The sequence below is a fragment of the Paramacrobiotus metropolitanus genome, unplaced genomic scaffold (genome assembly GCF_019649055.1).
Source record: "Paramacrobiotus metropolitanus isolate TYO unplaced genomic scaffold, Prichtersi_v1.0 Parri_scaffold0000031, whole genome shotgun sequence".
In the NCBI taxonomy this organism is placed as follows: Eukaryota; Metazoa; Tardigrada; class Eutardigrada; order Parachela; family Macrobiotidae; genus Paramacrobiotus; species Paramacrobiotus metropolitanus.
In genome coordinates, this window is record NW_026570251.1 from 978,425 (window position 1) to 1,003,450 (window position 25,026).

The window sequence follows — 25,026 nt, forward strand, 5'->3', positions numbered from 1 at the left end:
TTCGCGTTGTTTGCGTTTGCATATAGTTTATCAGAAGCAGCGTTGTTTAGCAGCCGACAGCGCGGAAGAACAGCAGAAACACACTCACAAAAAACTTACTGATAGATATTTTCTTCGAGCTATAGAGCCGCTTACCATCGAAGCCGGAATGGTTGACAGACTCCGCTTCACTGGGCGCTTCCCAATGCAGCGGGAAGGACACCTGATTGAAAAGCGCGGCCTTGGGCGGCAGCGGCGCGCCCACTTCCGGCATGTCGGTGATGAAATCCGGGCCGCAGGTCTGGCCGGAGCCGCCGCAGCAGCTGACGGGGGTGCTAACATGGAAGCGGTAGCGTTGCTGGACTGCAGACCGGTGATGATGTAGGGCGAGTAGCGGTCCAGGAAGCTGCTGCCCGCGTGCTTGAAGGGCTGATTAGCCAGCGCGTACTTAACCTCAAAGCCTTTGAGGTCCAGCTGGTTGCCGTCCAGCAGGATCAAGTTGAAGAGGACGGTGGTGGCGCTCCGGTCGACGATCTCCGTAATGCAGGCGTTCGTGCTGTTGGTCACTAATATAATATTATAGGTCATGCAGCTGAATCTAAAATGCTATTGATTGATATATTGTTTGATGTTCAATTGATAAGGATTGTTTGTCATTGGTAACTGTTAATTTAACTACAAATTATTTATATTTTTTTAACATATTTTACTGAAGTTTTTACATTTTATTAAATAATCCATTAAATATCTTTGGTTATCCGATATTATCGTAATAATTCGTCTTATGACTTGTTTATTGATTATTAACCAATAAATACATTTTTTCAGTAAATGTGAATACATTGTTTTTTTATTTTTATGTTTAGTTAATTTTGAATTAGCAACATTTAATTTGGTTTTTCATTAATTTTGACACAGAGAGAATAAGTTAACGGGTAGTACAGCATACAGAGTAGTGCAGGAAATTATTGCACTTGGTAATTGTTTTATTGAACGTCTTTGAATTTCGTTTGCTTGCTGTGATGTACTGTAACCTTGCGGTTGGCAGCGGTCTGGTTGCCAACCTAGATGTACGTACGCAGGTCACTATTTGACCATCAGTTGACTGCCGGCGATGATGAAGTAAAGTTGTATTTTTATGAATACATGACATTGGCGTGAAGGCCTAAGATAATTTAAAAAGGCAACTATGTCTACGACTACGGGTAATACTAGCAGTGCCGCACGGCCTCCATCACTATCCGCAGCCACTGCTGCTGCCGGAGCGGAAGCGGGAAAGGGACAACAATTATTAAGGATTGTGCCGTTCGACCCCGCCACAATGGAATGGCCGTACTGGAAGCTGAGACTGAAGAATCATCTCTTCCTGATCAAAGTACCGACGGATTACCATGTGGCCTTTCTTCTGGATGCCCTGAGTCCGGAGCCATTCGAACTTTTGGCAAAGATGTGCAAGCCGCAAGAACCGATGGATTTACCGATCGCCGACCTATACGCACGCCTGGATTCTGCTTACACGGTACCGACAATGTGGATCGCCCAGTGGGTGAAATTCTTTAGTACAAAGCAGAAGCCGGAAGCGACCTTGATCCAGTTTTCGTGTGACCTTCGGGCAAAGGCGGAGACATGCAACTTTCCGGACGATGTAAGGGAGAAGAATATGATTGCAGCATTCGTCATGGGGCTGAAAGATGAAGTGGCGACGAAGAAGCTCTGTACAAAGTCACTGACAACACTTCAGGACGCCTTGAATGCCGCCATTGAAATAAAAATGACCAGAAAAGAGTTGCAAATGGACGATATGAAAACTGAAGTCAACAAGATTTCCCAGAAAGAAAGGAAGAACAGTCAGGGTGCCGGGAAAGAGTGTTACCGGTGTGGCCGCCGCAACCATTCCCCGGGCAGCTGTTACTTCCGCGACAAGCGGTGCAACACGTGTGACGAAAAAGGGCATTCGTCCCGGAAGTGTCCCGAGCGAACGAGTAACAAGTACATTTCCGCCGAGGAGCGAAGGCCATACGACATCCTGTAACTTTTGAGCTCCAGTCGGGATGAACGGCATGGAAAGCGCGGGCGAGTAAATTTTACCATGTTGATGTATTAATTTGAACGTTTTGTACGAGTAAGGTCATAACCTTTTTTTTATAAGAAGGAAAGGTGTGATGTACTGTAACCTTGCGGTTGGCAGCGGTCTGGTTGCCAACCTAGATGTACGTACGCAGGTCACTATTTGACCATCAGTTGACTGCCGGCGATGATGAAGTAAAGTTGTATTTTTATGAATACATGACACTTGCTTTACTAATTATGTAAAGTAATTTGTGAAAATTAATGTCAAGAACCAGCCGGTACAATATAGTGTACGTATCCGAATAGAAGTCTTGCCATTTCTAATAATAATACAACTGCTTGATAGCGTCGCGCTTTGTATAGTATGTGCTCGTATTATGGTGCCGCCTTTTTTATTTAGTGTCCATATGAAGTATCCCGCTACCGCCCATTCCATTATTTATGCAAAATGCCGCGTAAACCGGTTACACGGCAAATATGGCGTGTCGTGTTGCCGGTATTTGCCGGCTACATGGTTAATATGGAATATCTTGCCGATTTGTTCTCATTTTTTTTGAGAAATCGATCAGATATGTCGGATTCAGTTTCGAAACGTGCACAGCCCAAGTTTTTGAATACGAGTACAGCATGAGTCCGTGTGCAGTTAATCGTTTTTCCTATTTATTGGTCATTTGGTCCTGGCCATGAAATTGTCAGTCGCGGACCGAATGCAACATCTTTATGCGTGCTCTATGGAAAGCAAATACAGGTGCCCAAACGAACTCCCACGAAAATTCACCGCGTGCCCCATTTCTTCCGGCATTTATTGAAGTTTATTTATACCCACGGCATTACCAAAGTATTCCCGTTTCCGTTCATTTACGGGACACCCGTCGCCGGTATTTTGACCCGTTTCCTGTTGTGTCTTCTTCACCAGTTCGGCTCTCAAGCGAGCGTTTTTTGGTTCGAAAGGACACCAAAACGCCCAAGAGACGGAACATCCAATGCGTGATTCGCTGTGCGGTGGGCGTGGCATGCTCCGGACACAGCCGGCCGAGTAAGCCGGTGAAGGTCCCATGGAAGGTAGTGATACTGATGCTCACTGACACCGAAACGACCAGGTTAACGTAACAGCCAGGCGGCTGGGGAGTCTTCCAGATGAAGTTATAGTATTTGTGCCAATAAATATGGTATTTGGAATCATTATCCTGTTTCCGCAATTGGCGTGGTGTAGCGCGCTGCAGTATTACAAGAGGCTCTCTTGGATTTCGCTGTTACCATGTCAACTTTGTTTTAGAAACTGGCTACCTGCGTGCATTTATATGCACGATTTAAGGGAGATCGGTCCCTAATGATGCGCATCCAAGTCCGATAGGCGTATTTCCGTGTTGAACACGGAAATACGCCTATCGGACTCGGATGCGCATGATCTGCGTATATCACTAACCACTCAACGTCAACACGAAACTCCAAAAACATTTTTCTACCTTCAGGTCCGCGGACCCCGACAAGGAAGTGTCCCACATGTACACTACCCGACGTCTACGTGACAAATCGTCGCGGGACAGTTCGTCGCGGGACATTTCGCCGGGGACACTTCGTTTAGAGGACTTCTGGTCGGGAGACAAAAAATTATGGCATAAAACCGAAGTAGCAGGTAGCAACCGCTATTAAAAATCGTGATATGAGTTCAAAACTTCACCCGACCGTTAACTCTCAACTACAGAAGCTTATTAAGTACAAGATCTATACTACGCGCGGCGCCCCATAGTTTTGAGATCTCTATAACAATAAAACTTCTGGAAAAACGGACAACGCCATTAGATCCGGGATAGTTCAGAAGTGGCCGGCATGTTTTTTTTATGAAAATATCGAGCCGGCATCAAGACCAGATTGATCCAACCCATCTTAAAGGTCACCTTGAAACTTTGAAATATTTGCCTAGATACAATACAAAATACCAATTGACATAATTATTACACTAGTGACCGAGCTACCACCACTGTCCAGTGCCCAGAACCCGTTAGGTGAAAGAATGACCGAGGTACCACTACTGTCCAGTGCACAAACTCCGTTAAGTGATCTAGTGACCGAGCTACCAATGCTATCCAGTGCACAGAGCCCGTTAGGTGAACGTATGACCAAACTGCAATATTACTGAGCAAAATAGAACAGGGCTCGCTAAGTTCTTAGTGGGTGACCTATCTAGCACCATTGTCCAGTCTTAGCGTCCTTTTAGTTTGGAATGTGGTACTCTCGTGGGTGATTAGATTCGGATGATTTTTCGCTACGAAAATTTAATAAAAATGATCTGTAAAGTCAAAGTAATTGCGTTCGACTGCACGAAACCAAAACATCCATTTTTTTTTAAAAATTTTTGTTATCGGGCTCTTCAGATTTATCCGTTCTAAGTTAACAATCCGTAAACCGGCCTAGGAGTTTAGAACCCAAGAAACGCGGAGGCGAAGCCGAGGCTGTTTCTTGTATAACAATAAAACTAAGTAAACAAAAAGGCATGCAAAAGTTTTACTAGTGACAGCATAGCTCAACACATTTAAGGGATTTGGCCCGGTACATGTGCATATTTATCGTCATTTTACGAAAACACATCATTAGAAAGAGCAAACTTTCCTCTATCAGAAATCGTTGATTCTAAACGTTTCCGTTAAAACTAAATTTTCTAAAACAATAAAACGTAGTTGAGGCATTAAAAATGTATATAAAAATTAATCATGGCGCTTGTGACCGTCAGGTACAGCCAAGTGATGCAGCTTTCTCCGATATGCTCTATAGTGTACAAGCTTGTCCGGTAATTTCCTACGTAAAGGTACAGCTAACGCGAAGTTCGCGCTTTTAACGACGGCCACTTCACTACGTTTATTAGATTCCCTATTTGCGCTCCGCAGTCAGATCGTCGCTTACTGCACCGCATTTTCTAGCCACTTTCCGCCAGGCAGTTACTATTATTCTCCTAAAATTATATGGCGTGTACCAAGCCACCAGCCAGCCAAATGCAAGTTACGTGTTTAAACAATATGGCGTGGCGCGCCGTAGTGTGGAGTTTGGCGTAACACGCAAATTTTTGTAATTCGCTGTATTGATTCGCCAGAAATTACCGGACAAGCTTGTATATCATCCCGTACTGTGCAGTAATATCGCTAAGGGAATTGGTTAAAGCCGGCGCGGTGCTTATGAGCCATGTTACACCAAAACGTCACAACCCCGCCGGGTGACGGCAGCAGTACCGGGAAGGGGTTTTATGTGCTTCATTTTCCCCGTTCTATACCAGCGTCTTAAATCTTTGCATTCAGCATGTAAAATTATTGATAACCCAGTATGAGTCGATGAATGAACACGGAACGTTTACCGGGTAACGCTGTCCGAAAGGTGCAGAGCCGATTCAGAAGGAAGACCGCAGTAGCCAAGCAATCCAGAATGCAGGTCCACATAAAGATTAAATCAGTCAAAATTAATGCAGTTGCTAATTACGTAAGGCCGTATTACGGACCAGTTTTCATCATCGGCACTACGCAGTTTCCTGGTGAAGCTGTCTGGGGCGATACCACTACCCGAGCGAAAAAAAACGCCACGATCTGGATTATAAGGAACAACGTAGCAAGCTAGCACGCGCACATTGTACAGATATCAAAACAAAGGTCAACCAGTTAATCCAACACTGGGTAACACATGACGAGTATATTGATGAATTACAAAATAAATCCAGGATTTTCCATGCTTCCGGTAACAAAAACTGCAACGTTAAATACAAATAATAATATTATTCAAAAAACCAGTGACCTTACCGTAGGAGCGCTAACAGACAGGTAGATCTTCCCCGGCTCCAAACTTTGCAGATTCACTAAGTCCGCCACAAGAATCACTGTCATACACTGGGCAACTTGGCATCCACCAACTCATCTCTCTGTAAGGAAGAATCAACCAATGCATCAGAAACTACAACTTTTTACAAAATATTTAACATTTGCAGCAGTTAATAGGAAGAAACTTTTAGATTACTACAAACTTTTAAACAAGGAAAATAATTCTTTTTAATTTTTGAGAAGAAGTACAAATCAAGAGATAAATGTACGTAGACAATGCGAATTGCCAAATAACTATACTAGTAAACAGGAATATTTGGGAATCACCGGTTCTATGTACGAGTACATCTGTGGCGTAGTGCAGTGGCCCTGACGTCTCGAGAATGTGTTGTCCTTTAGTGACCTCTGTGTGATGCCCATCTAGCATCTATCTACTGGGCAGCGACGGAAGTGATCTTGTTTTAAGAAAATTGATTATATTTACATAAAAATGTGTTGTCCTTTATTAACCTTTGCGTGTTGTTCATCTAGCATGGCAACCGCGATAGCAGTATGCCCTTGTTTCCTGTTGACAACAATCAGTTGGTTCTTTGCGCCCTCAGTGGCAGTTCATAATAAATATATTATGCCGCCCCCATCGAGTCGTGACAACATCTTATTGAGAACACGTCTCACAAAAAAAGTTAATGCTTAAGGAGAATACCTATATTTTGACGTTTTTTCACATTCCGGACAATTTTACAATATGGACTCCGGATTCGCACACCGGACACCAGAGGCGCGGTATTCGACTGTGTATTTTTCCAGATGACCAAAACTCTTCAAAAATGATTGATAAAGTGATTTCGTGGTTCATTATCGTTTTAAACACACTTGTACACGAAAATAACAAAAATCAGTTTTCTCTTGTAGAACAACACAGAGAATGCCGTGTTTCTGGTGGCCGGAACGCAAATCCGTATTGTGAAGTATCCTGAATGCGGAAAATGTCGAAGTAATGGAAGAAGAAATATGGTCAATATAAACTAAGGGCGGATCACGTTTTACAGAAGTTGTACTTTATGACAATACCTGTATCTACGATAAATTACGGAATTTATGGTAAATATGTACTTCAAGAATCGCATTTATATTCGAGAGGAATATCTAAAGATCACTTTGGGATTTCTGCGTTTAAAATTTGCAAAATTTTTAATTACCATTTACCGATGCAGTTTCAACTTCGTGAATTATTGCAGAAATGTTATTCTCGGCTAATCGAAACGTTTCTGCATTAACTGCTGAATTTCATCTTGGGTTTTTCAGAGGTTTTCGTTCACGTATTCGCACTGACACTGAGTGGTTGAACACTAAATCCTACGTTACTCAATACGGTTACAAAATCACACAATTCTTTTAAATGAACGTCCGAAGGTTGCATGAATGGGTTACTGGTACAGATATATGTAGTGCCATTATCACAGGAATTTTTGATACTTCGAAGTGTTTAAATTTATAATGCGATTGCTCCAGGTTTTAATATTTCGGTGGATCGGTATTCGTCGATGCTGCTGCAGTGGCCTGGAGCGTGGAGGGATCGGGCAGTGGCGGGAAGAATCCGTCAGCGGGATAGGGCGGTGGGTCGTCGCGGAAGGGGAAAGGGGGCGCTGCGTTAGAGGGTTCCTCCGGTGTATAACCGGACACCACCACAGTGCTGTTGATGGAATGGTTCGCTGTGCTGGTGGTTGTTGGCTTCGATTTGGAGCAACACGCCGCACAACAGCCGCACAGGAAGGCGGCGCCGAATACCGAGCCGATAACAATGCCGGCGATGGCGCCGGAGCTCAGCTCTACATGAATTCAATCAGTTTGGTCAACATTTACTGTATGTTAAAAGAACTTGATTCTAAGGCCTACTGGACGAAGCAACGTCGAACGGTGTGTTTTCTGACACATTTAAAATGTTATGGAAAAAGCACTTACTGCAAGCGCCGAAGCCGGTGGCAGGGTTTAGCCCGATAGTCTCGTAGTAATCATAGGGACAGGTGATACGATCGTCCTCATCACACGCAATATCGTCGTTTATGTACGCGCCCAGCGCAGAACACCACACTTCTTTGTACTCGTTGTCATCTAGAGTGATAGAAGCAAATTTCACCAACGCAGTACTTCACCGTGTTAAGAAACCGTGGTTCGACCAAATGATAGTACAAGTAATTAAAGTGCTCGTACAGTTAAGGGAAATAATAGTACTAGTAACTAAAGTGTTATACAGTTAAAGGGAAATTCCGCTTGATAAACTGTAGGACAACACTTCCTGCATCATTACTGTAATTAACCAATCAATATACAGTAGGTTGAATGATAGCGACAGAGTGGCTTACCGACAAGAACCGCATAATCAATCTCCAATTCGTAGCTGGACGACGTCCGTCCATCGCCCATGAAGGCCAGACCCAGCTGCGATTCCATGTACGGCATCCGTGTCTTCAGCTGCGCCACTGAGGTCGGATCTCTGTTATGCGGACTACGTCCTCCGGGGATGCGCTTTGCCAAGCGCCAACCGTGGGCGGTATGCGTGCTGTGGATCAGCAGTTCGGCGCCTTCGGAGATCCTCGATTTCCTACCATAAAAAACGATTTTATACGCAGTGATTCTACCGATATTGTTGTACGCTTCTTCCTTCCTCTCGCCAGTTACGTTAAAATTGGAATAAAATTACCGGCACGAGCTCGTCTAAAATTAACGCTTTCCCTTGACGTACTTGATGTTGAAGTAGAGTGTTGGTGTGTACCGACAGGTACTGTATGTATTCCTGATAGTAATGTTGACCTCACAGTTGCCAGCGGGAACGCGGCGATAACGAAAGGTCCCGGCACGCCCACTGGATAGCACCGCCCACGGGCATTCGATTCGGATGGTGCGGTTACATTTATCGTCCAGATCAGCTGTAATGCACATGATTCATACATGTTTCATACACTAACGCTTAGCGCACCTTAAACCGTTTAATTAGCAGGTAACTATTAGAAAACAGTAGATATTCATTTTGTGGCGAAAATATTCGTGAAAACTTTTGTAAACAAGATGGCGTACAAGTATAACGTAGAACGAAAAAAAGGGGAAATGTATCAGTCGATCAGTGGAAAATCATCGTTTTAAAAATTTATTAATAAAATCAACCAACATGTCGTGCAAAAAGATCACATCCAACGCGCGCAAACGCCATCACTGTTTGCGCATTAGCGCTAAAAACGAAGCATGAGTTCGTACTTGTAAATACACTTTTTCAATTTATATTTACACTTAGCAAACACCATGAATAGATAAAAATATATGCATAATTCGACCATTTCAATTGAACTGGCTTCACCAAAAGGTTCTCTATACATATCATCTATTTCCCACTTACTAATTGGATAATAAAATCCTGAGCCTGATCCAACATAAAAAACCACCAAAAAACAGCTGAACAAAATTGTTTCCCAGTTCATAGTGCCCGCGTTAATCCTGTACAATCAGCTAAAGTAGATTCCTTGTTCCGTGTAAAATAAAAATATACAGCACAACTGGAAAGGTAGCTGTGTATAACGTTATGAAAGTCGGCTGACGGAGATTATGTGGACGTGTGGTGGCGATTTGTAACTGACAGGTGCAATGCAGAAAATGCGCACATTTCGGTAATGCTTATCAGATAACGACATCGACAAGGCGATAAACTTGACGTTATCAGTACAGCGATGATAACCGCCACTGTGTCAACTTGCACAAATCACTAGGCAAAATGAGTCACAAAATTGGCGCATGTTCAGTCTTCACAATGGAAATCGAACGGAGCGTTAACTGTGTTTAAATCTGTGGAGACTTGGAAAAGAATGTCACGACCGATATTTAATTATGTACATTTTACACATCGATGCGTTGATGTCATCTCCGGGTGCTATAATTAAAATACCTTCGTCATAATGCATAAAATTAATATGTTAGAAGTTCAGAATACGAGTAATAAAACGCTCCGAAGGAAACGCAGTACATTTTAATACCGGCAACACGGAAGCGTTCTTCGATTTTATCAGAAAATGCAACGTTTTCTTAAAGACACAAACGTATTCACAGTTAAGTATACTTTATTCAGCGTTAATCCGCACAAAATAAAAACATTTGTAATACTTCGTATATAAGGCAAAAAGGAGAGCATTTTCATAATACCACTTTATCGTTTTCTCGTTGGGCAAAGAAAACATTCCTTCCGCTTGTACCAGATTACACCGCCGATGCCGAGAATTAACAGGCCAAATGCGCAGCCGATGATGATGCCGAAGATATCACTACTGCTCAGACCTAAAAATGCCCACAAAATGCCTTAATTCAAGAGGAAAATGGGACATTTAAAGAGCCATTTCTGGTCAAGCACATAGATTAAACCGAAAACAGTACTGAGTATCGAATCGTTGTTCAAACTCATAAAATATTATCAAACCAAGGTTTAGTAATATTATGGCATACCGGTACTTTATAGTATCCAGATTACGAAAATAATTAGTTGCCGTCGCGCTAGACCGGTCCGCTAACGTTGACTAGAAATGCCGTACACAAACTTTATTATTATAATAATAAGCCGGTCGTAACTTGAAACATTTTTTCCTGGCTATTTACAGCAACTTTGTATTTAACGCAGAATTAGAAACAATGGTCGCTAGAAACAATGGGCAGCTGCGGACCCCTCACCATGGATTTTATTAACGATCTGGCCAGACGCATAACGGAGCATACTGGAGAAACGCGTGCTAAGCATTTTCTTTTGCAACGGTTGAGCATTGAAATTCAGCGTGGTAATGCTGCTTGTGTATTAGGAACGGTCGAGAAGCAGCATCAGCTTGATGGTTTGTTTTTGATCTGCTAGTTACGTTTCTTTTTTGAGTCGGTTTGTGTTACTGTTTCTTTACTGTTACTGCGTCATTATTGAGCAAATTTTCGTTTTCTCGAACGCAGAATAGTTTGTTCGTATGTTGTGCGCGATAAATATCGTGTTACGTGACAAACAACGTCATTGTTCAAGACTGCAAGTGTTTACTAGCAATTAGTAATTGAATACATCTCGTACCGCAAGCACCAAAACCAGTGGCGGGATTCCGATTAACGGTGTCGTAGTAATCACTGGGACATGTGAGGCGATCTCCCTCGCAGGCAAAATCCTGGTGAACGTAAGCGCCCAGCGCTTCACACCATACAGCAACCGGATTACTGTTGTCTATGCAGTGAAACCGCGACAATATTAGTCAAGCAGCGTTTTTGGCCGTTCAGGAAATTAGTCAGCCTCAAATAAGTAGAAACAATAGTCAGCTTCCCGCTTCGCGCTTTTGCGCGCTTGGGCTTCCAAAATTTTTTTCATTGTTTTGTAGGCGAGTTTGTTCACTTTTGTCTGAACATCGCTTATTCAATTGCTAAGTCATGAAAATTGCAATGGAAAAAAATTTTAACGTATTTTCAAAGTTTAAAAGTAATGGGAAGAAATGGTGACTGTCATCCTCTTTAAAGGCACGGATACCATTGGTGTTTTTACATGCGAGAAAGTATTCGAAAATTGCGTTAAAAAGCGCACAATCGGATCGGCTTTAGCGAAGAAGGCTGAATGTGTAAGCGTTACGAAAGTCAGTTCCCATTGTTAGAATACCGTACCGCTCAGTACGTTGTAATCGATCTCCAGTTCATAATGACTGGAATTCGTCGCATGGTGATTTCCGTCTCCACTGTACATCATTCTCAGCTGCGTCTTCTGGGAGATGACATGGGTTTTCAGTTGGGCCACGGAAGTGGGATAGGGGTTAGCTGAACTACGCCCACCAGGGATAATCTTCACCTTCGTCCAGTCCGTGCCGTTGCCCGTCCGGAGGATGTGCAGTGCGGCGCCTTCGGGAATGTTCGATTTCCTGTAAATTAGTACAGATAATTTCGAACATGCTGGATCTTCTTTAATCACCAATCTACTTCGGCGTTCTCAAATACCAAACGGGTACGTCTTGGCATGTGGTTCATAACGGACCGCAGAAACTATGCCGACTATGATTGTCACAAGATCGACAGCAAGACGTCGATTAACATTAGGACAACGACTAAGAAAACACGAGGAAAGATAAGAAGTCTAAGCACAGTGAAAGAAACCAAAGAGCCAGAGAAATCCTAAACATATGAATTAGAAATAAGAATAGAAGAATAATAAAGAATAATTAGAAATAAGAATTTAACATCAGAAACATAAGAAAAGTAAGAAAACTAAAATTAGTCCAATAGACATATGTGAGAGCCTGAGAACTCGTATACAAAACACGCTCAAGAAAACTAAAAAAACCAAACAACCGAAGAACCCTTCGAAACTTAAGAAAAACGAAATAAGCAAACGCTAGCAAAGCGAGAGGCTTAAGCAAAACGCCAGCCCGACTTCCTGACTGGGATCAACGAAGTGATGGTCGACGAAACGACGGATCACCACTCATAACCACGCCAGCTAAAGTGCCACGCTAGCAGTTACGCTCTGGTTACCGCTCACGAAGTGGTTGCATCATGCATGGTCAGCTTTGCACGCTGCCGGATAACGGGTACAGTGGACTTCATAATGGTAGTAACACCCGCAGTAATAGCGCTATACATACCTGAGGGTAAGACTATTTTGAAGTCCAGTGTAAATGGTCACGAGTATTCAGGTGTGGTGATATTTGTTGTTTTCCCTTTTTTGCTACCCACCATTTATTTTCGTAGAAGAATAATTTCTACTTCAAACGCACTCGACGTTTAATTTTTTTATGAACGGATTAGTAAGTCCTGAAATTTTCGGCCTAGTTAGCCAGAATGTGACAACTGCCAGCGCCAACAGTTAAGTAAATTGTGACTGAATTTAAATAAAAAAGATAAAGATATAGCCATACAGTTAAACGGAGGGTTAAACCACTTAAACGCCTCCGTTTAACTGCATAAAGTATTTTGCAAAAATTATTGTACTGCAATCTCATTAGTCAGAGAAAGATTCCGTTAGCTGGAGCGGCTAATAAACTATAGCAATTAAATAACCAACCTGCAAACACGATTACGGTAACGATAACTACTAACTAGTGCACAATTAAAACTTAAACGTTGAAAAAAAACCATCTCGATCTTCTCATGGGTTTAGACTTCAGATGTAAAGCACAATATGCATTCTAGGTTAAATTCACTAGTCACTGGAAAAGGAGCAGAACTATTCAATACAAATAACGGGCAACAGACGGGAGGGAGTACTGACTTGATATTCAGGTACCACGTTGGTTTTACTCTGCAGTTGCCGCCTGGGGTCTTTGTGGCAATGTGAACGGTACAGTTGCCGGTGGGAAAGGTGCTGTAGCGCAGTGTCCCGACCAAGATAAACCCCTCATAAGGGCAGCTCAGCTCCACGGTCTGACCACACAAACGATCCATTTCAACTAAATACACAACACCGGAGTTCATTTGATATTTTCTTGTAACAATACACTTTATGACGAAGAGGTACTTCGTTAGTAGCGCTGTCCCATAATACGGTATTGCTCAAACTCGTTAAGAAACGGTTTGCTCATGCGACATTGCATTCGGATTTTGTACAGTTCACTGCACCACATATCTATCGCCTTTTAGTCGTAAATTATATATTATGTAATTATGATTAAATAATTTTACAGCCTTCCAAAGCGCGATACAGGAAAAGCGCTCTTACAGTGAGAAAGAGGATATATAGCATCTGCGACGATCAGTCCGGCCGACAAAAACACGACAGTGCCAGATATGGACGGTATTAGGCGCGTCATTTTGCTCACGAAATGAAGTGCTACTGTGTAGATACCTGAACTAAGAAAAAATTGCAAGACGTTGAAGATTCATAATGAGAAAATTAATAAGTTTCACTTCAACATAGGCTTACTACGAGTGAAATTTACTTTGTTAGCCAACAAATTTAACAAGCAAAGAATAAGTGACTATCTAAGAAGAGACTTTTCTCTTTCTAAGATATTTACTTTTCGTATAAGAGATACACCGACAATAGCCTACTAGTATTAACCAGTTAAATAAATAAAATGATACAGCAAGAAATTTCTGCAGTGCTACATTTTGTGTTTGATAGCTCACATTGTCGACCAGTTAAACGGATAAAATACGGCATAGATAGGTACTTGTATGTACAGTAATTTCAGCATTCAAAACACGCTGTAAAAATTATAAGCCTCCCAGTACGGCAAATAAGTTAAATAAATAAATAAAATACTAATTTTCACACTTAATCCGTGCTATGAAGGACACTTTCAATGTGTGATAAACAAGTTATCCTTATAAAAAGGCAATAATTTTGGACTTCTGCTGCGACATGTGACTCTACAAAATCTATCAGAATTAATAAAACAACTCAGTAATTTCGGCATCGGGACCATGCTGTGAATCTGGAACATGGGGTTTATCCTGTAACAGTTAAATAAATAAATAACATGATACAGTAATTTAAGAACCCGGACCATGCTGTGATACGCAAGATGTTTAAATACTTATTGCAAAAGCACCAGAAATACAGTACAAGAGAGACAAGGGTAGAATAAGATAAGCTGAGTGGAAAAAAATTGCCGTAACATGCGCTTTAAATGCTCTAAAGGTAAGCACCGTGTCAGTGAAGAGGGAAGTATGGGAGAAATGTCGAGTAATGAAAAACTCGAGGAATGCTCGAGTAATGAAAAACTTATGCATTGTACAGTACAGTTAAAAACTTTAGAGACGACGGACGAGAATGTTGCGCTTGTAGATTTTAATTTTTAACATGTTTCATTCAACAGCACAAGAGTAATACGTTACGCACGGTTGAATGGGTATCAAGGAAACAGACCCTCTTAACCTTTTAGATGCGCGTTGCAATAATAATAATCTTCCTGCTATCAGCCGGTTAAATAAACAGAAAGCATATTTTCCGCTTACATAAACAGAATACCTGTGGAATCTAAACATCTGCGGTTCCTTTAAAAGTGTTCGTTGTAAGGCAAGTGTTCAATATTCGGAGTCAATTTGAAGTGTACGTGATGCGGCGCATCCCAGCCGGGCGTTCAAGGTGTTCCATGTTAGCCGTTCTTCAATCTCACTGAATTCAAGAGTAATTCAATGCTATGAAAACACCATGCTATTGTTTTCCCCATATATAAGGGCCATCAGTAAGAAGATTTTCGCGGAAAAAAATGGTGCCATCCAGCAAGTGACAAATACGTACAGAGTTCTGTAAGGGATTAAAACAAGATCACGACAGTATGGTGAACGTATTTTCTAAAACTATAAAGATTCGTAGAGATGGTCATGGGTGGGCAGCCACAAATTCACACATTTGCAAAACAAAAATAAATAATTACACAACATCTGCCGGTAAGTTAAGCACTCGTTGTTGTAACAATTATGGTATTAATTGTCATCGTATGGTCTTTGTTACAGCTGTGTAGTAACCATACAGGACACCACCGTCCGAAGAGCAGATACATACGCGGTACGGTAAGTCGGCTTTCACTCCCAAGTTAACGTAGGCGTCGTACTGCATGCAGTTACTGTCGCAAAGAGGGGCTGTTTGTGGCTTTGTGGAAGGCGCGGTTACCGGTGGGAGCAGCGTTATTGCGCCGTGTTCCGGTAGGGGCCTGTAGAGGCCTAGACTCCAACTCTGACTCTGATTCTGACCACTCAAACTCTGACTCTGACTACTCAAAGTCTGACTCTGACCGCCCAAAGTCTGACTCTGACTCTGAAGGTTTCTTAGGTTTCTTAATAGGTTTCTTAGGTTTCTAAGGTTTCTTAGGTTTCTTAGGTTTCTTAGGTTTCTTAGGTTTCTTAGGTTATTCTTAGGTTATTCTTAGGTTTCTTAGGTTTCTTAAGTTTCTTAGGTTTCTTAGGTTTCTTAGTTTTCTTAGGTTTCTTAGGTTATTCTTAGGTTAGGTTATTCAGTCAGAGTCAGAGTTTGGACAGTCAGAGTCAGACTTTGATTAGTCAGAGTCAGAGTTTGAGCGGTCAGAGTCTGAGTCAGAGTCAGAGCTTGAGCGCGGGCCGCTTGGCCGCTTGTGGCCTATATGCTATGAGAGTACTGATGACGGCCGAGCCTCGTGGTCTAACCGCACTGCCGGTGCATCTCTACTACGCACACGATCCCCATATTTAAATGCCGTATAATACATGCATCAGTTTAATATCAAGAGAAATAGGTAAGCTTGCAAATGGCCGCGTATTGTATTGTTTTATTTTGCCGCAGCAGCATTATTTCTAAAATAATTGTGAAAACACCACAGAGGCAAAATCCTGGACAATTAAACAACAGACACCTCTGGTTCCGCGTAAAATCTAATTATAAGCATCGGTCGTCCCATTCTACCCCGTCGCGCCAGATTTCTACAGTTTACTCTTCGTTCGATTTATTTTTTTTGTCATAATGATTTAATATGTAAAACGTGTCAGAGTACATACTACATTTCACGCTGTAAGGGAAAACTGACGGAAACGCTCGGGAGAAATTACAGGGGGATCCTGTAATACTGGCATTTCAGGGTTCACAATTGTGGTTCAAGCTTGCCAGAATGTGAAACGTTGCTTCTTAATACACGCGACAGCAGTCATAGTTGTATGTACTCCTCAACATTAATCCACACAAAATAAAAGGATCTCTAATATATGGTAGAAACAACAATGCTGGCCATAATATCGCGTTTTCGCTTTTGGGATCGGCAGAGGAAACGGCCCTTTCTATTGTACCAGATTACACCGCCAGTGCCGAAAATTATCAGGCCAATAATGCAGCCGATGACGGTGCCGATGATTTCGCTACTGCTCCATTCTAGAAATGTTCACAAATCTGTTGAATATAACCCTCGTCATAATTCTGATATAGTTTAATGGTAGCTTTTGAATCACATGTAGATATTATAGGCCATGTAATAACCCTTAGATTTATACTAAAATGACCGATTTCGATATGAGTAATCGATGTAAAATATATTTATTCAGGTATATAAAAGCGACCTTCTTTTTTTTAAATTACACGCTTATTCAATTATTTCATGAAAAAATACGCTTTTAGCAGTTCAGCATAAAATCAATAAAAGGTAACATGTGGTATTCAGTTGTAAATTTTGGATGTCGACATCCATGCGTTTCACGGCGATACTGCTTTCCGGAAACCGACGAAACAGAGCCTTCATTCATTGATCCTGCAAAAAATTTATTCAGCGCATTTTAACCACAGATAGTTTAGATATCTCTGGATATGCATTCCACTACGGTCAAGTGACACGACAAGTCCTGTACTCGACAGTATTTTTTTCTGGCTAATCGTCTGATTTTTTCTGTGCAACGCATGCATGTTGAGATGCAACTGCATTTAAAAAAATTAAAAATTTAAATTATTGTTGCAAACAAAACATTCAGTTAAATGATCAAAAGAAACTTTAAAACTAAAATCATGTTTATTCATTCAAAATTTTTTGAAAAAGGAAACGTTTCTAACATTATCATTATTTTTATTACCAGTCAAACTGCAAGCAACAAATCTTATGATTTCTGTGGTTTATTTTTTCGAAAATTAAAAGAACAGAAATACGAGCTTGAAGTCATGCGCAGATAAAAGTTTTATTTGCTATACAAAGAAAATTTTTGTTTACCTTATATTAGAAACCTTGTATTATTTAAACGCTTGCATGTCGACATGCAGCTAAAAATTCGTCTTAAGCAAATAAAGACTGTATTTTGCTCTAGTATTGGCGATTAAACGAGCCATTTGTTTTGTGAAGTAATTCATCTTAAATAAAAAGCACCACTAAAATGCAGGCTTTTGACGATCATTTATCAAACGTGTACCTTCTGTTTTACTGCATGTCGTCATGCACAATGTTCCCCTTGTGCGACATATTCTAACGACCTGAAAACATTGACACAAACAGATTTCTATTAGTCCGTAGTTTATCTTTCGAGGTTTCATTGAAGTTCTTACCGTAGAATCAGTACAAAACTCGTGGGTCTTCGCAGCATCGCAGACGGGAACGCGCTCTTGCGCGTACTTCCACAGACGTGCTGCGTCTGGCAGCTTTACGATACAGAATGCCAGCACTATTACTGTTTACGGAAATGCTGAAAACAAATCTGGCTGTCGACAGCCATATAACAGAAAACTTGGAAATGGTTATGCAGAATCGTAATTAAAAATTATGGCTTTTAGAAAGCAAAAACTTGTGAATTTCAAAGTTAGTTTTCAGAAGCAGAGACGGCACAACGGCGCTGAACGTGAACGTGCTGTGAACACCGAAGCTGCCGCTTGACCAATCAGAGGAGGCAAAACAGAAGCTTTCATTGACTGTACTTTGTAGCAACAGTTTTATTGTCAACGCGCGGGCGTTTTTACGCTAAACATTTTGTTCGCGATGCATTCAAAAGCGAAGTCTACAGTAATATGTCTTTTAAAAAAATTGCAGTTATAAGTACGATTATTTCTGCAAGGTCTGGTAATTTATGTCGGTCGACCGACATTTGTTTTTGCGCTAAAACTACACTTTTTTTAGGCTATACCTGAGTACCGGACGAACGTTTCGCGCGCAGTGATTGCGATACATAAATTGAAATAATTTTTTGGCATTTCTTTGTTGAGACAATTTTTTTATGCCAATCGACGAGCAAGCTTTTATGAAAGTTTAGCAAAAAGGTGTAACTTCGATATAAATTTGTACTGATATAAAATCTGGTTTCTAAACGGCTGCCCAAATATTGCCGTCGGTATACGTTGTGACAGACTACCGATATGTTGTAGTATTTTGATATAATTCAGAAAAAACTTTTTGACGTGGGTAAGCAGATTATCGGACGCGTATAAAGCTGTTGCGGAAATCGGAAACCCCTTATTGTCATAAAAAGAAAGTGTAATTTGCTAAATGCAAGGGAGTGCCGTAGTAAATACATCTCGTACCGCAAGTACCAAAGCCAGTGGCTGGATTCCGATTGACAGTGTCATAGTAATCACTGGGCCATGTGAGGCGAGTCCTGTCTTCGCAGGCGATATCCCGGTAAATATGAGCACCCAACGCTTCACACCATACTTTAAATAAACCATCGATATCTGTATAGAAAACAGGGACAACTAGGAGAATTAGGGGTACCGGCCTTAGATACGGAAAAACTCGCTTCTTGCATCGTTAAAATTTAAAGGATAAAGCCCAGCAGATGGTACCAGTTCTGTATAAATCAGCTCAACCATCCGTTACAAAAGTCCTCTTCCCTTGTTAAAAAGCAGCATACCGTTCAGTACGGTATACTCGATCTCCAGTTCATAATGACTGGAATTCGTTGCACGGTGAATCCCATCGCCAATGTACACAATTCTCAGCTGTGTCGTTAAGGAGATGGCACCTGCTTTCAGCTGGGCCACAGAAGGGGGATAAGAATTGCCTGCACTACGCCCGCCGGCGATGATCTTTACCGTCGTCCAATGCGTGCCGTTGTCCGTCCGGAGGATGTACAGTGCGGCGCCATCGGGGATGTTCGATTTCCTGTGAATCCGTACAGATAATTTTGAACTTTCTACAACTTCTTTAACCGTTCTATCACGGTAAAACCTATCTACAGTGCCGGTTCCAAATACCTGGCGGGTACGTTTTGGTATGTGGCGTGACCAAAACTATTATATAAGGACTACACTGCGTTGATGGTCACCAGATCGACGAATTTCCGTCAAGGAAATGGGGAGTCACTGCTCATCGTTACCCCGATCTAAGGGCCATATTAGATGTACGCACTCGCTACTGCTCACGACGTGACTGCGTGGTCAGCTTTTCACGCTGGACGGACAACTTAAACGCTCTAGGTAACTCCTGGATATTTTGGCTAGAAGTAGTGTTCATCCTGTTTTGCCTCCGATCGTTAGGGTTAGTTACTCCCGGCATTTGCGGCTCAGGTGGCCTGAATGCGTGCCCACTAACCATTACCACCCGTTAAATTTTGATAGGAGATGGAAAATGTCAAGCCAAACCTATGCAGCTAAATGTTGGAGTTGTTATGCTACAGTGGAGTAAAATATTTTAACGGAAACGAAGTTTCTAAAATCATGCTCGTCAGAAAAAGACCCATTCAATGGTGGTAGGATGACTAGTAAGCTACAGCAATTAGAACAACAAACTTGGAGGCGCGGTTGCACTCCTGGTATCGATAATTGCATAATAAAAGTTAAAGGTGAAAAATCGCTTCGCCCACTCATAAACACGTTTTCCATTGCTTTATGATACCTTGTAGCCAAAGGATTTGTACACGTGGGCGTGAAATCCATTTGCGCGCGCAATATTCGGTTGGAAAGTTCTGGGTGTTTCCAAAAAGTCACAATTCCAAAAAGTTTAAATGCATTTAGGTGCACCAAACTTCTCATTATGAACCGATCTTCTTCAAATTTTGCACGTAAATTCACATTACTTAAAAGGATTCACATTAGTTAAAAATCGTCTCTGCACCAAACCAAAGTTACATAACCTTTTTCAAACTTTAAATGAATTTTACAAATTTTTTAAATCATTTTAAAGCTTTTGAAAAAGGTTGTGTAACTGTGGTTTGGTGCAAAGACGATCTTTAACTAATGCGAATTTACGTGCAAAATTTGAAGAAGATCGGTTTATAATGAGACGTTTGGTACACCCGAATACATTTAAACTTATTGGAATTTTGATTCACCCATAGCTTTTCAACCGGATGTGCGCGCGCGAAAGGATTCCATGCCTACATATACAAATCCTTTGCCTACAAAATATCACAAAGCAGTACAAAAACGTATTTGTGAGCGACAGCGAAAGTTCCCCTGGATGTATCCCCCCTGGGTGTTCCCCTGGATGTATCCCCCCCTGGATGTTCCCCTGGATGTAGTTCCCCTGGATGTTCCCCTGGATGTCTGGTGACAGCGAAAGTCCCTCTGTACACGAATTTGGTCCTACCGGTATGTAGTGGGCCAAATCCTTTAAAGTGTAATAGAGGGGAGCGAGTACTATACTACGAGTACTAGTACTGACCTGATATTCATATACCACGTTGGTGTCGCTCGACACTTGCCGCCTCGAAGCTTCGTGGCGATGTGAACGGTACAGTTGCCGGTGGGAAAAGTGCTGTAGCGCAGTGTCCCGGCCGCGACGGAGAAATCGTCATGGGGACATCCGGAGAAATCGTCACGGAGAAAATATCAGCGCTTAAACCATGCTTTGAAAGGCATTTTCACAGTATGATAAATAAATGAAACTAGATAAATAAAACAGTACATTTGCCGTCCAGATCGCGCTGTGACTTGTGACCTTATAAAGTCTACCACTTATTTAAGATTAATAAAAAGGATTTCCGTGGTTTCGGCATCGAGAGCATGCTGTGAGTTTGTGATGTGTGGTCTTCAACAGTTAAATAAATAAACAAGACAGTAATTTAAGCTCCCGGAAATGTGGCTTTGCTTCAGTATCACATTAATCCTTCCTGTGTTACATGGGCGTCATACTGCGGTTGCCGCCACAACGACGCGGACCACCGTGGCGATGTGGGCGGCGCAGTCACCGGTGTAAACAGTGTTACATGTTCCCGATATTACATGGTCAAACTGTTTCCATTTGGTGTTCTATTCGCTTTGTACATTCAAGGAAACTTATAGCACCGACATTATCTCAAGCGAGCCGGTATTAATCATAACCCGGAAAATATTTCTGAAAAATATCACAGAAATGGTATCATGAAATTATCACTGATAACCGTCTCGGTTTCCGCGTATGTATGATTAATCAGGCTTGTTAATAAAGCACATCATTTAACGGCGCTACGTATTCTGTGCGCATGTTCATATTTGTTATTCTGCGCTTCAAGAATGCTTCTAGCTGTATGGATTGGAAGAATGTAAGGTCACCAATACGGCTATGATTACGGTAACTGGAATCGAGCAAACACCACTTTTTAGTATTCTTCAAACGCAAAATAACCAAGGACCCATTTTTTTCGAACACCATGAGATAAAAAAATGTCATCCATGCGCAACATTTAAGCTGCCAGAAACTACCAGAAAAAAAACCACAACCAAACTAAAAGTAAACTTTCAGACATGATTCGACACAGGTCGTAATATGGTAAAGCACTAAAGATCGCAGCTTTTCTGAGCATTCGCATATATGAATTCATGAAAGAACATCGTACTGTGTTCCGCTGACCAGAAGGAGGAATCAGCCGGACATCCGCTTCGCCATCTCACAGATCCAACCGCTTCCAGGCGCCGTAGATGGTGAAGACATTCTCGCGATCCACGCCGGTGACCTCGCGCAGGCAGGCCCCCAGAACGATGTACACGTTGAGGCGCGTCTCCCGGCAGCTGCGGCTGGTGTAACCGGCTCTCACGATGCGGGCGCAGGAGTTGTACGCGACCGCCGAGGCGTCGATGAGGGCGCTGCAGTCGTCGGAAGCGTAGCGCTTGTCGCGCTGGGTGCGGGCGCGATCCATCATCGCGTTGACTTGAGTCTCCAAATTCTAAACAGACACAAAATTATAACACCGCCTGTATTTTGCAGCTGCTCGCCAGCTAATGCACTTGTTGTACAATGCACGGCAAAAACCAGTGGAAACCGGTTAGTGAAAAGAATGAAAATACAGTTGTTGACTGCTGTCACCTCTCTTTGTTTACGTAACCGTGATTACAACTCTTTGTTCAATATCGTTGTAGCAAATACTGTTATGGATTTTTAACTGCACGAATAATTTAATAAAGTTTTCACCTTTTGAATGTTGTACCTTGTATTAGCTTTTTTTAATGGAATACAAAGTAGAAAGTGTTTCTTATAGTGCGGAATAGAAATTGACACCCGCAATCCTAGGAGCAATACAAAAAAGTAATTCTGCTTTCACACTTGATACATTACTGTTTCTGCTCCTGTTATAAAACAGGCTTACAAAAGCGGAACACTTTTGTTGTATGGTAACCAATGCAAAAGTTCATTAATATCGCCAGTCTGCAAGTTAATCGCGTCTGTTTTGCTTACCGTTAAAGTGTCCCCGACGGAGAACGGATCCGCGACCGTTTCACCACCTGAGAGATTCAGCGAAGCCGAGGAAACCAGCAGAAAACTGCCGGCCAATGTTACAAACAAAACAGTTTTACTAGCCATTGCTATAATTTCGCCTGACGATAGGATTGCGCCAAAAGTCGAGATAGCTTTACTTGTTAAAAAGTGCAGGAATGGAAGGTGATTACGAGCAACTATATGGTTGGTGTTTATAATTTATATAGGTACAACGCTCAAATTATGTAGCCGAATACGAATGTCAAATTGCCCATTGCTCCACAAATCACACGGCGCAAAAAAACCGGATATTGAACGTGACACCTGCGCAAACTGTCGATGCGCGGGACGCTTCCAGAAAGAGCCGGCAAACGATTGTCGGAACAGCAATAAAAACAAGATTAATTATTCCAATGTAGAAATGACGTCAGAGCGCCAGTCCCACTGAGCGACCAACGCGGATTTAAGGCGGTGCCAGGCTTGTCACATTTTGTCATAAGTGTCTGGATATCCGGTAAATCCAGACTGCGAAATGATGTAATTTCCTTGTGCTTGCTGCAACAAACGCCCGGCAGCGAGAAACTGGCTTTTTTACACCAGCTGCACACAAACTGTGTTCTTTTTTATGGATGTACACGTGTAAATTATGGCAGATGATGATTCGCTGATGGGTTGCATCAACCTGGTATTCGTGATTAATTGCGTATGTCGCATGTGAATCTTATATGAATATGAGAAAATCTGATTTCATCGTATGTGTTTTTCCAAGGAACGTGTTCGAAAGAAGCAGATGATTACCTGATTGTCTGTTGTTTTTGGGATGGAGCTTGCAATACGGCTACTCGTTGGGCAGGTTTTTTTCGGTATCAGGTGATTTACGACCACCTAGATCTTTGCACGTTTCAAGGTCAAATTTTTTTATACCGTATATAAGTTCATCCGGTGTTTATCCAGAATCGTGCAAACACAAGCAGGGATATAAGTGTACCTAGTGTATTACGCTTCGACGCAACGGTATCACAATGTTAACCACACCGTTCTTTGTCGCATTTACCGGCGCCTTCTTCTGGCTACCACTGGCGCACAGCAGTCTCCGTGGAGCAGTTTGACGGGCGGAACACCAAGTGATGACCCTTTCAATGTCGGCGACTCACAGACGGTAAGCAGCGTGGATTAAATTGCAACCGCTATGGCACCGTAGGCGTAACGTAACGGTCAATGCTGTCAGATCATTGCAGATCTAAGGCCAGCAACCTGGTAATCTAACGGTAATGAGTGCTGCTACGAAGGCAGAAAGCCTTTCTAATATTTTTGATTAAGTATGCAACGGTTACAACAGTCCCGACGCATGCAACCACAATCGCTTCGTTGTTGCGCAGGCGTGATACGCGTAAACAACTTAACATTGATTTGTTTAGACTAAGAACACTCAAGTCAACTCGCTACGGGATCACGCCCGCAGCGACCGTGTCAAGCGCTACGCCTCCTCAAACTGCCGCGACATCATCTCGGCGTCCATCGTGGCGTACAAGCCCTGCTACCGCATCGTAATGGCCGGTTACAACAAGCAGCAAATGCCGGGAGACGCGCGGCTACGTGTACGTAGAACTGGCGGCCTGTCTGGTTGAAGTCACCGGCACCGACCGCAGCAATCTCTTCGCCGTCAACAAGAAGAGCAACAAGAAAAGGTTTTCATTGCGAAGAAATGAACCTTTATTGTACGCAACAGCATCCTAGTAAATTTTTCGGGCGCAATTCACTTTCTACGTTGTATTTGTATTTGTTTTTGTGCTTCTGTAATTGTTGTATTGTAAAAATGGTCTAGAAGAATACAAAAGCGTATGTGAGTAAATGTAACCAGTATTTGACTGGTTAGCATGACCAATACGACAAGTGTACAATACACTTTTGTTGCTAACACCACAAAAATTCTCCCGGTGATTTGATTAAACCAAAATCGAATTTATCGTTTAAGTAGTGCAGTGAAGTAGCGAAGAACACAGTGTTGCAATTCAACTGAATTTGAAGTAGGACAGTCAGTTACGAAGCGTCAAGCATAACATCGATTATGGGATTTAGAAAAATAAGCGCGTTAGCCTCCAATTCGGCGATCCCCAACAAGTCACCTTTCGCTCTATTTAAAT

The 25,026-nt window shown here is 42.1% G+C and overlaps 5 protein-coding genes across 5 annotated transcripts; 1 reads left to right on the forward strand and 4 right to left on the reverse strand.

Annotated features, from left to right (window-relative positions):
• The first annotated feature begins 1,168 nt into the window (after nt 1–1,168).
• On the forward strand, nt 1,169–2,011 carry LOC129588758 (uncharacterized). The gene has a single exon (XM_055483123.1). The coding sequence runs from the start codon at nt 1,169–1,171 to the stop codon at nt 2,009–2,011; it is 843 nt and encodes a 280-aa protein (XP_055339098.1).
• A 5,098-nt stretch (nt 2,012–7,109) lies between these two features.
• Nucleotides 7,110–9,460, reverse strand: LOC129588793 (uncharacterized). The gene is made up of 5 exons (XM_055483177.1): nt 9,241–9,460; nt 8,593–8,776; nt 8,213–8,451; nt 7,812–7,961; nt 7,110–7,678 (listed from the first exon to the last, which is right to left on the reverse strand). The coding sequence occupies exons 1-5, from the start codon at nt 9,320–9,322 to the stop codon at nt 7,365–7,367; spliced, it is 969 nt and encodes a 322-aa protein (XP_055339152.1). The 5' UTR covers nt 9,323–9,460; the 3' UTR covers nt 7,110–7,364.
• Nucleotides 9,461–10,020: 560 nt separating this feature from the next.
• LOC129588855 (uncharacterized) lies at nt 10,021–11,638 on the reverse strand. Its single transcript, XM_055483252.1, has 3 exons — nt 11,508–11,638; nt 10,933–11,079; nt 10,021–10,169 (listed from the first exon to the last, which is right to left on the reverse strand). The coding sequence occupies exons 1-3, from the start codon at nt 11,587–11,589 to the stop codon at nt 10,042–10,044; spliced, it is 357 nt and encodes a 118-aa protein (XP_055339227.1). The 5' UTR covers nt 11,590–11,638; the 3' UTR covers nt 10,021–10,041.
• A 4,866-nt stretch (nt 11,639–16,504) lies between these two features.
• On the reverse strand, nt 16,505–20,968 carry LOC129588759 (uncharacterized). Its single transcript, XM_055483124.1, has 4 exons — nt 20,873–20,968; nt 19,122–19,372; nt 18,793–18,942; nt 16,505–16,674 (listed from the first exon to the last, which is right to left on the reverse strand). Exons 1-4 carry the CDS (start codon nt 20,881–20,883, stop codon nt 16,505–16,507), a joined length of 582 nt encoding a protein of 193 aa, XP_055339099.1. The 5' UTR covers nt 20,884–20,968.
• Nucleotides 20,969–21,775: 807 nt separating this feature from the next.
• On the reverse strand, nt 21,776–23,185 carry LOC129588764 (uncharacterized). The gene is made up of 2 exons (XM_055483134.1): nt 22,862–23,185; nt 21,776–22,352 (listed from the first exon to the last, which is right to left on the reverse strand). Exons 1-2 carry the CDS (start codon nt 22,985–22,987, stop codon nt 22,077–22,079), a joined length of 402 nt encoding a protein of 133 aa, XP_055339109.1. The 5' UTR covers nt 22,988–23,185; the 3' UTR covers nt 21,776–22,076.
• Nucleotides 23,186–25,026: the final 1,841 nt, after the last annotated feature.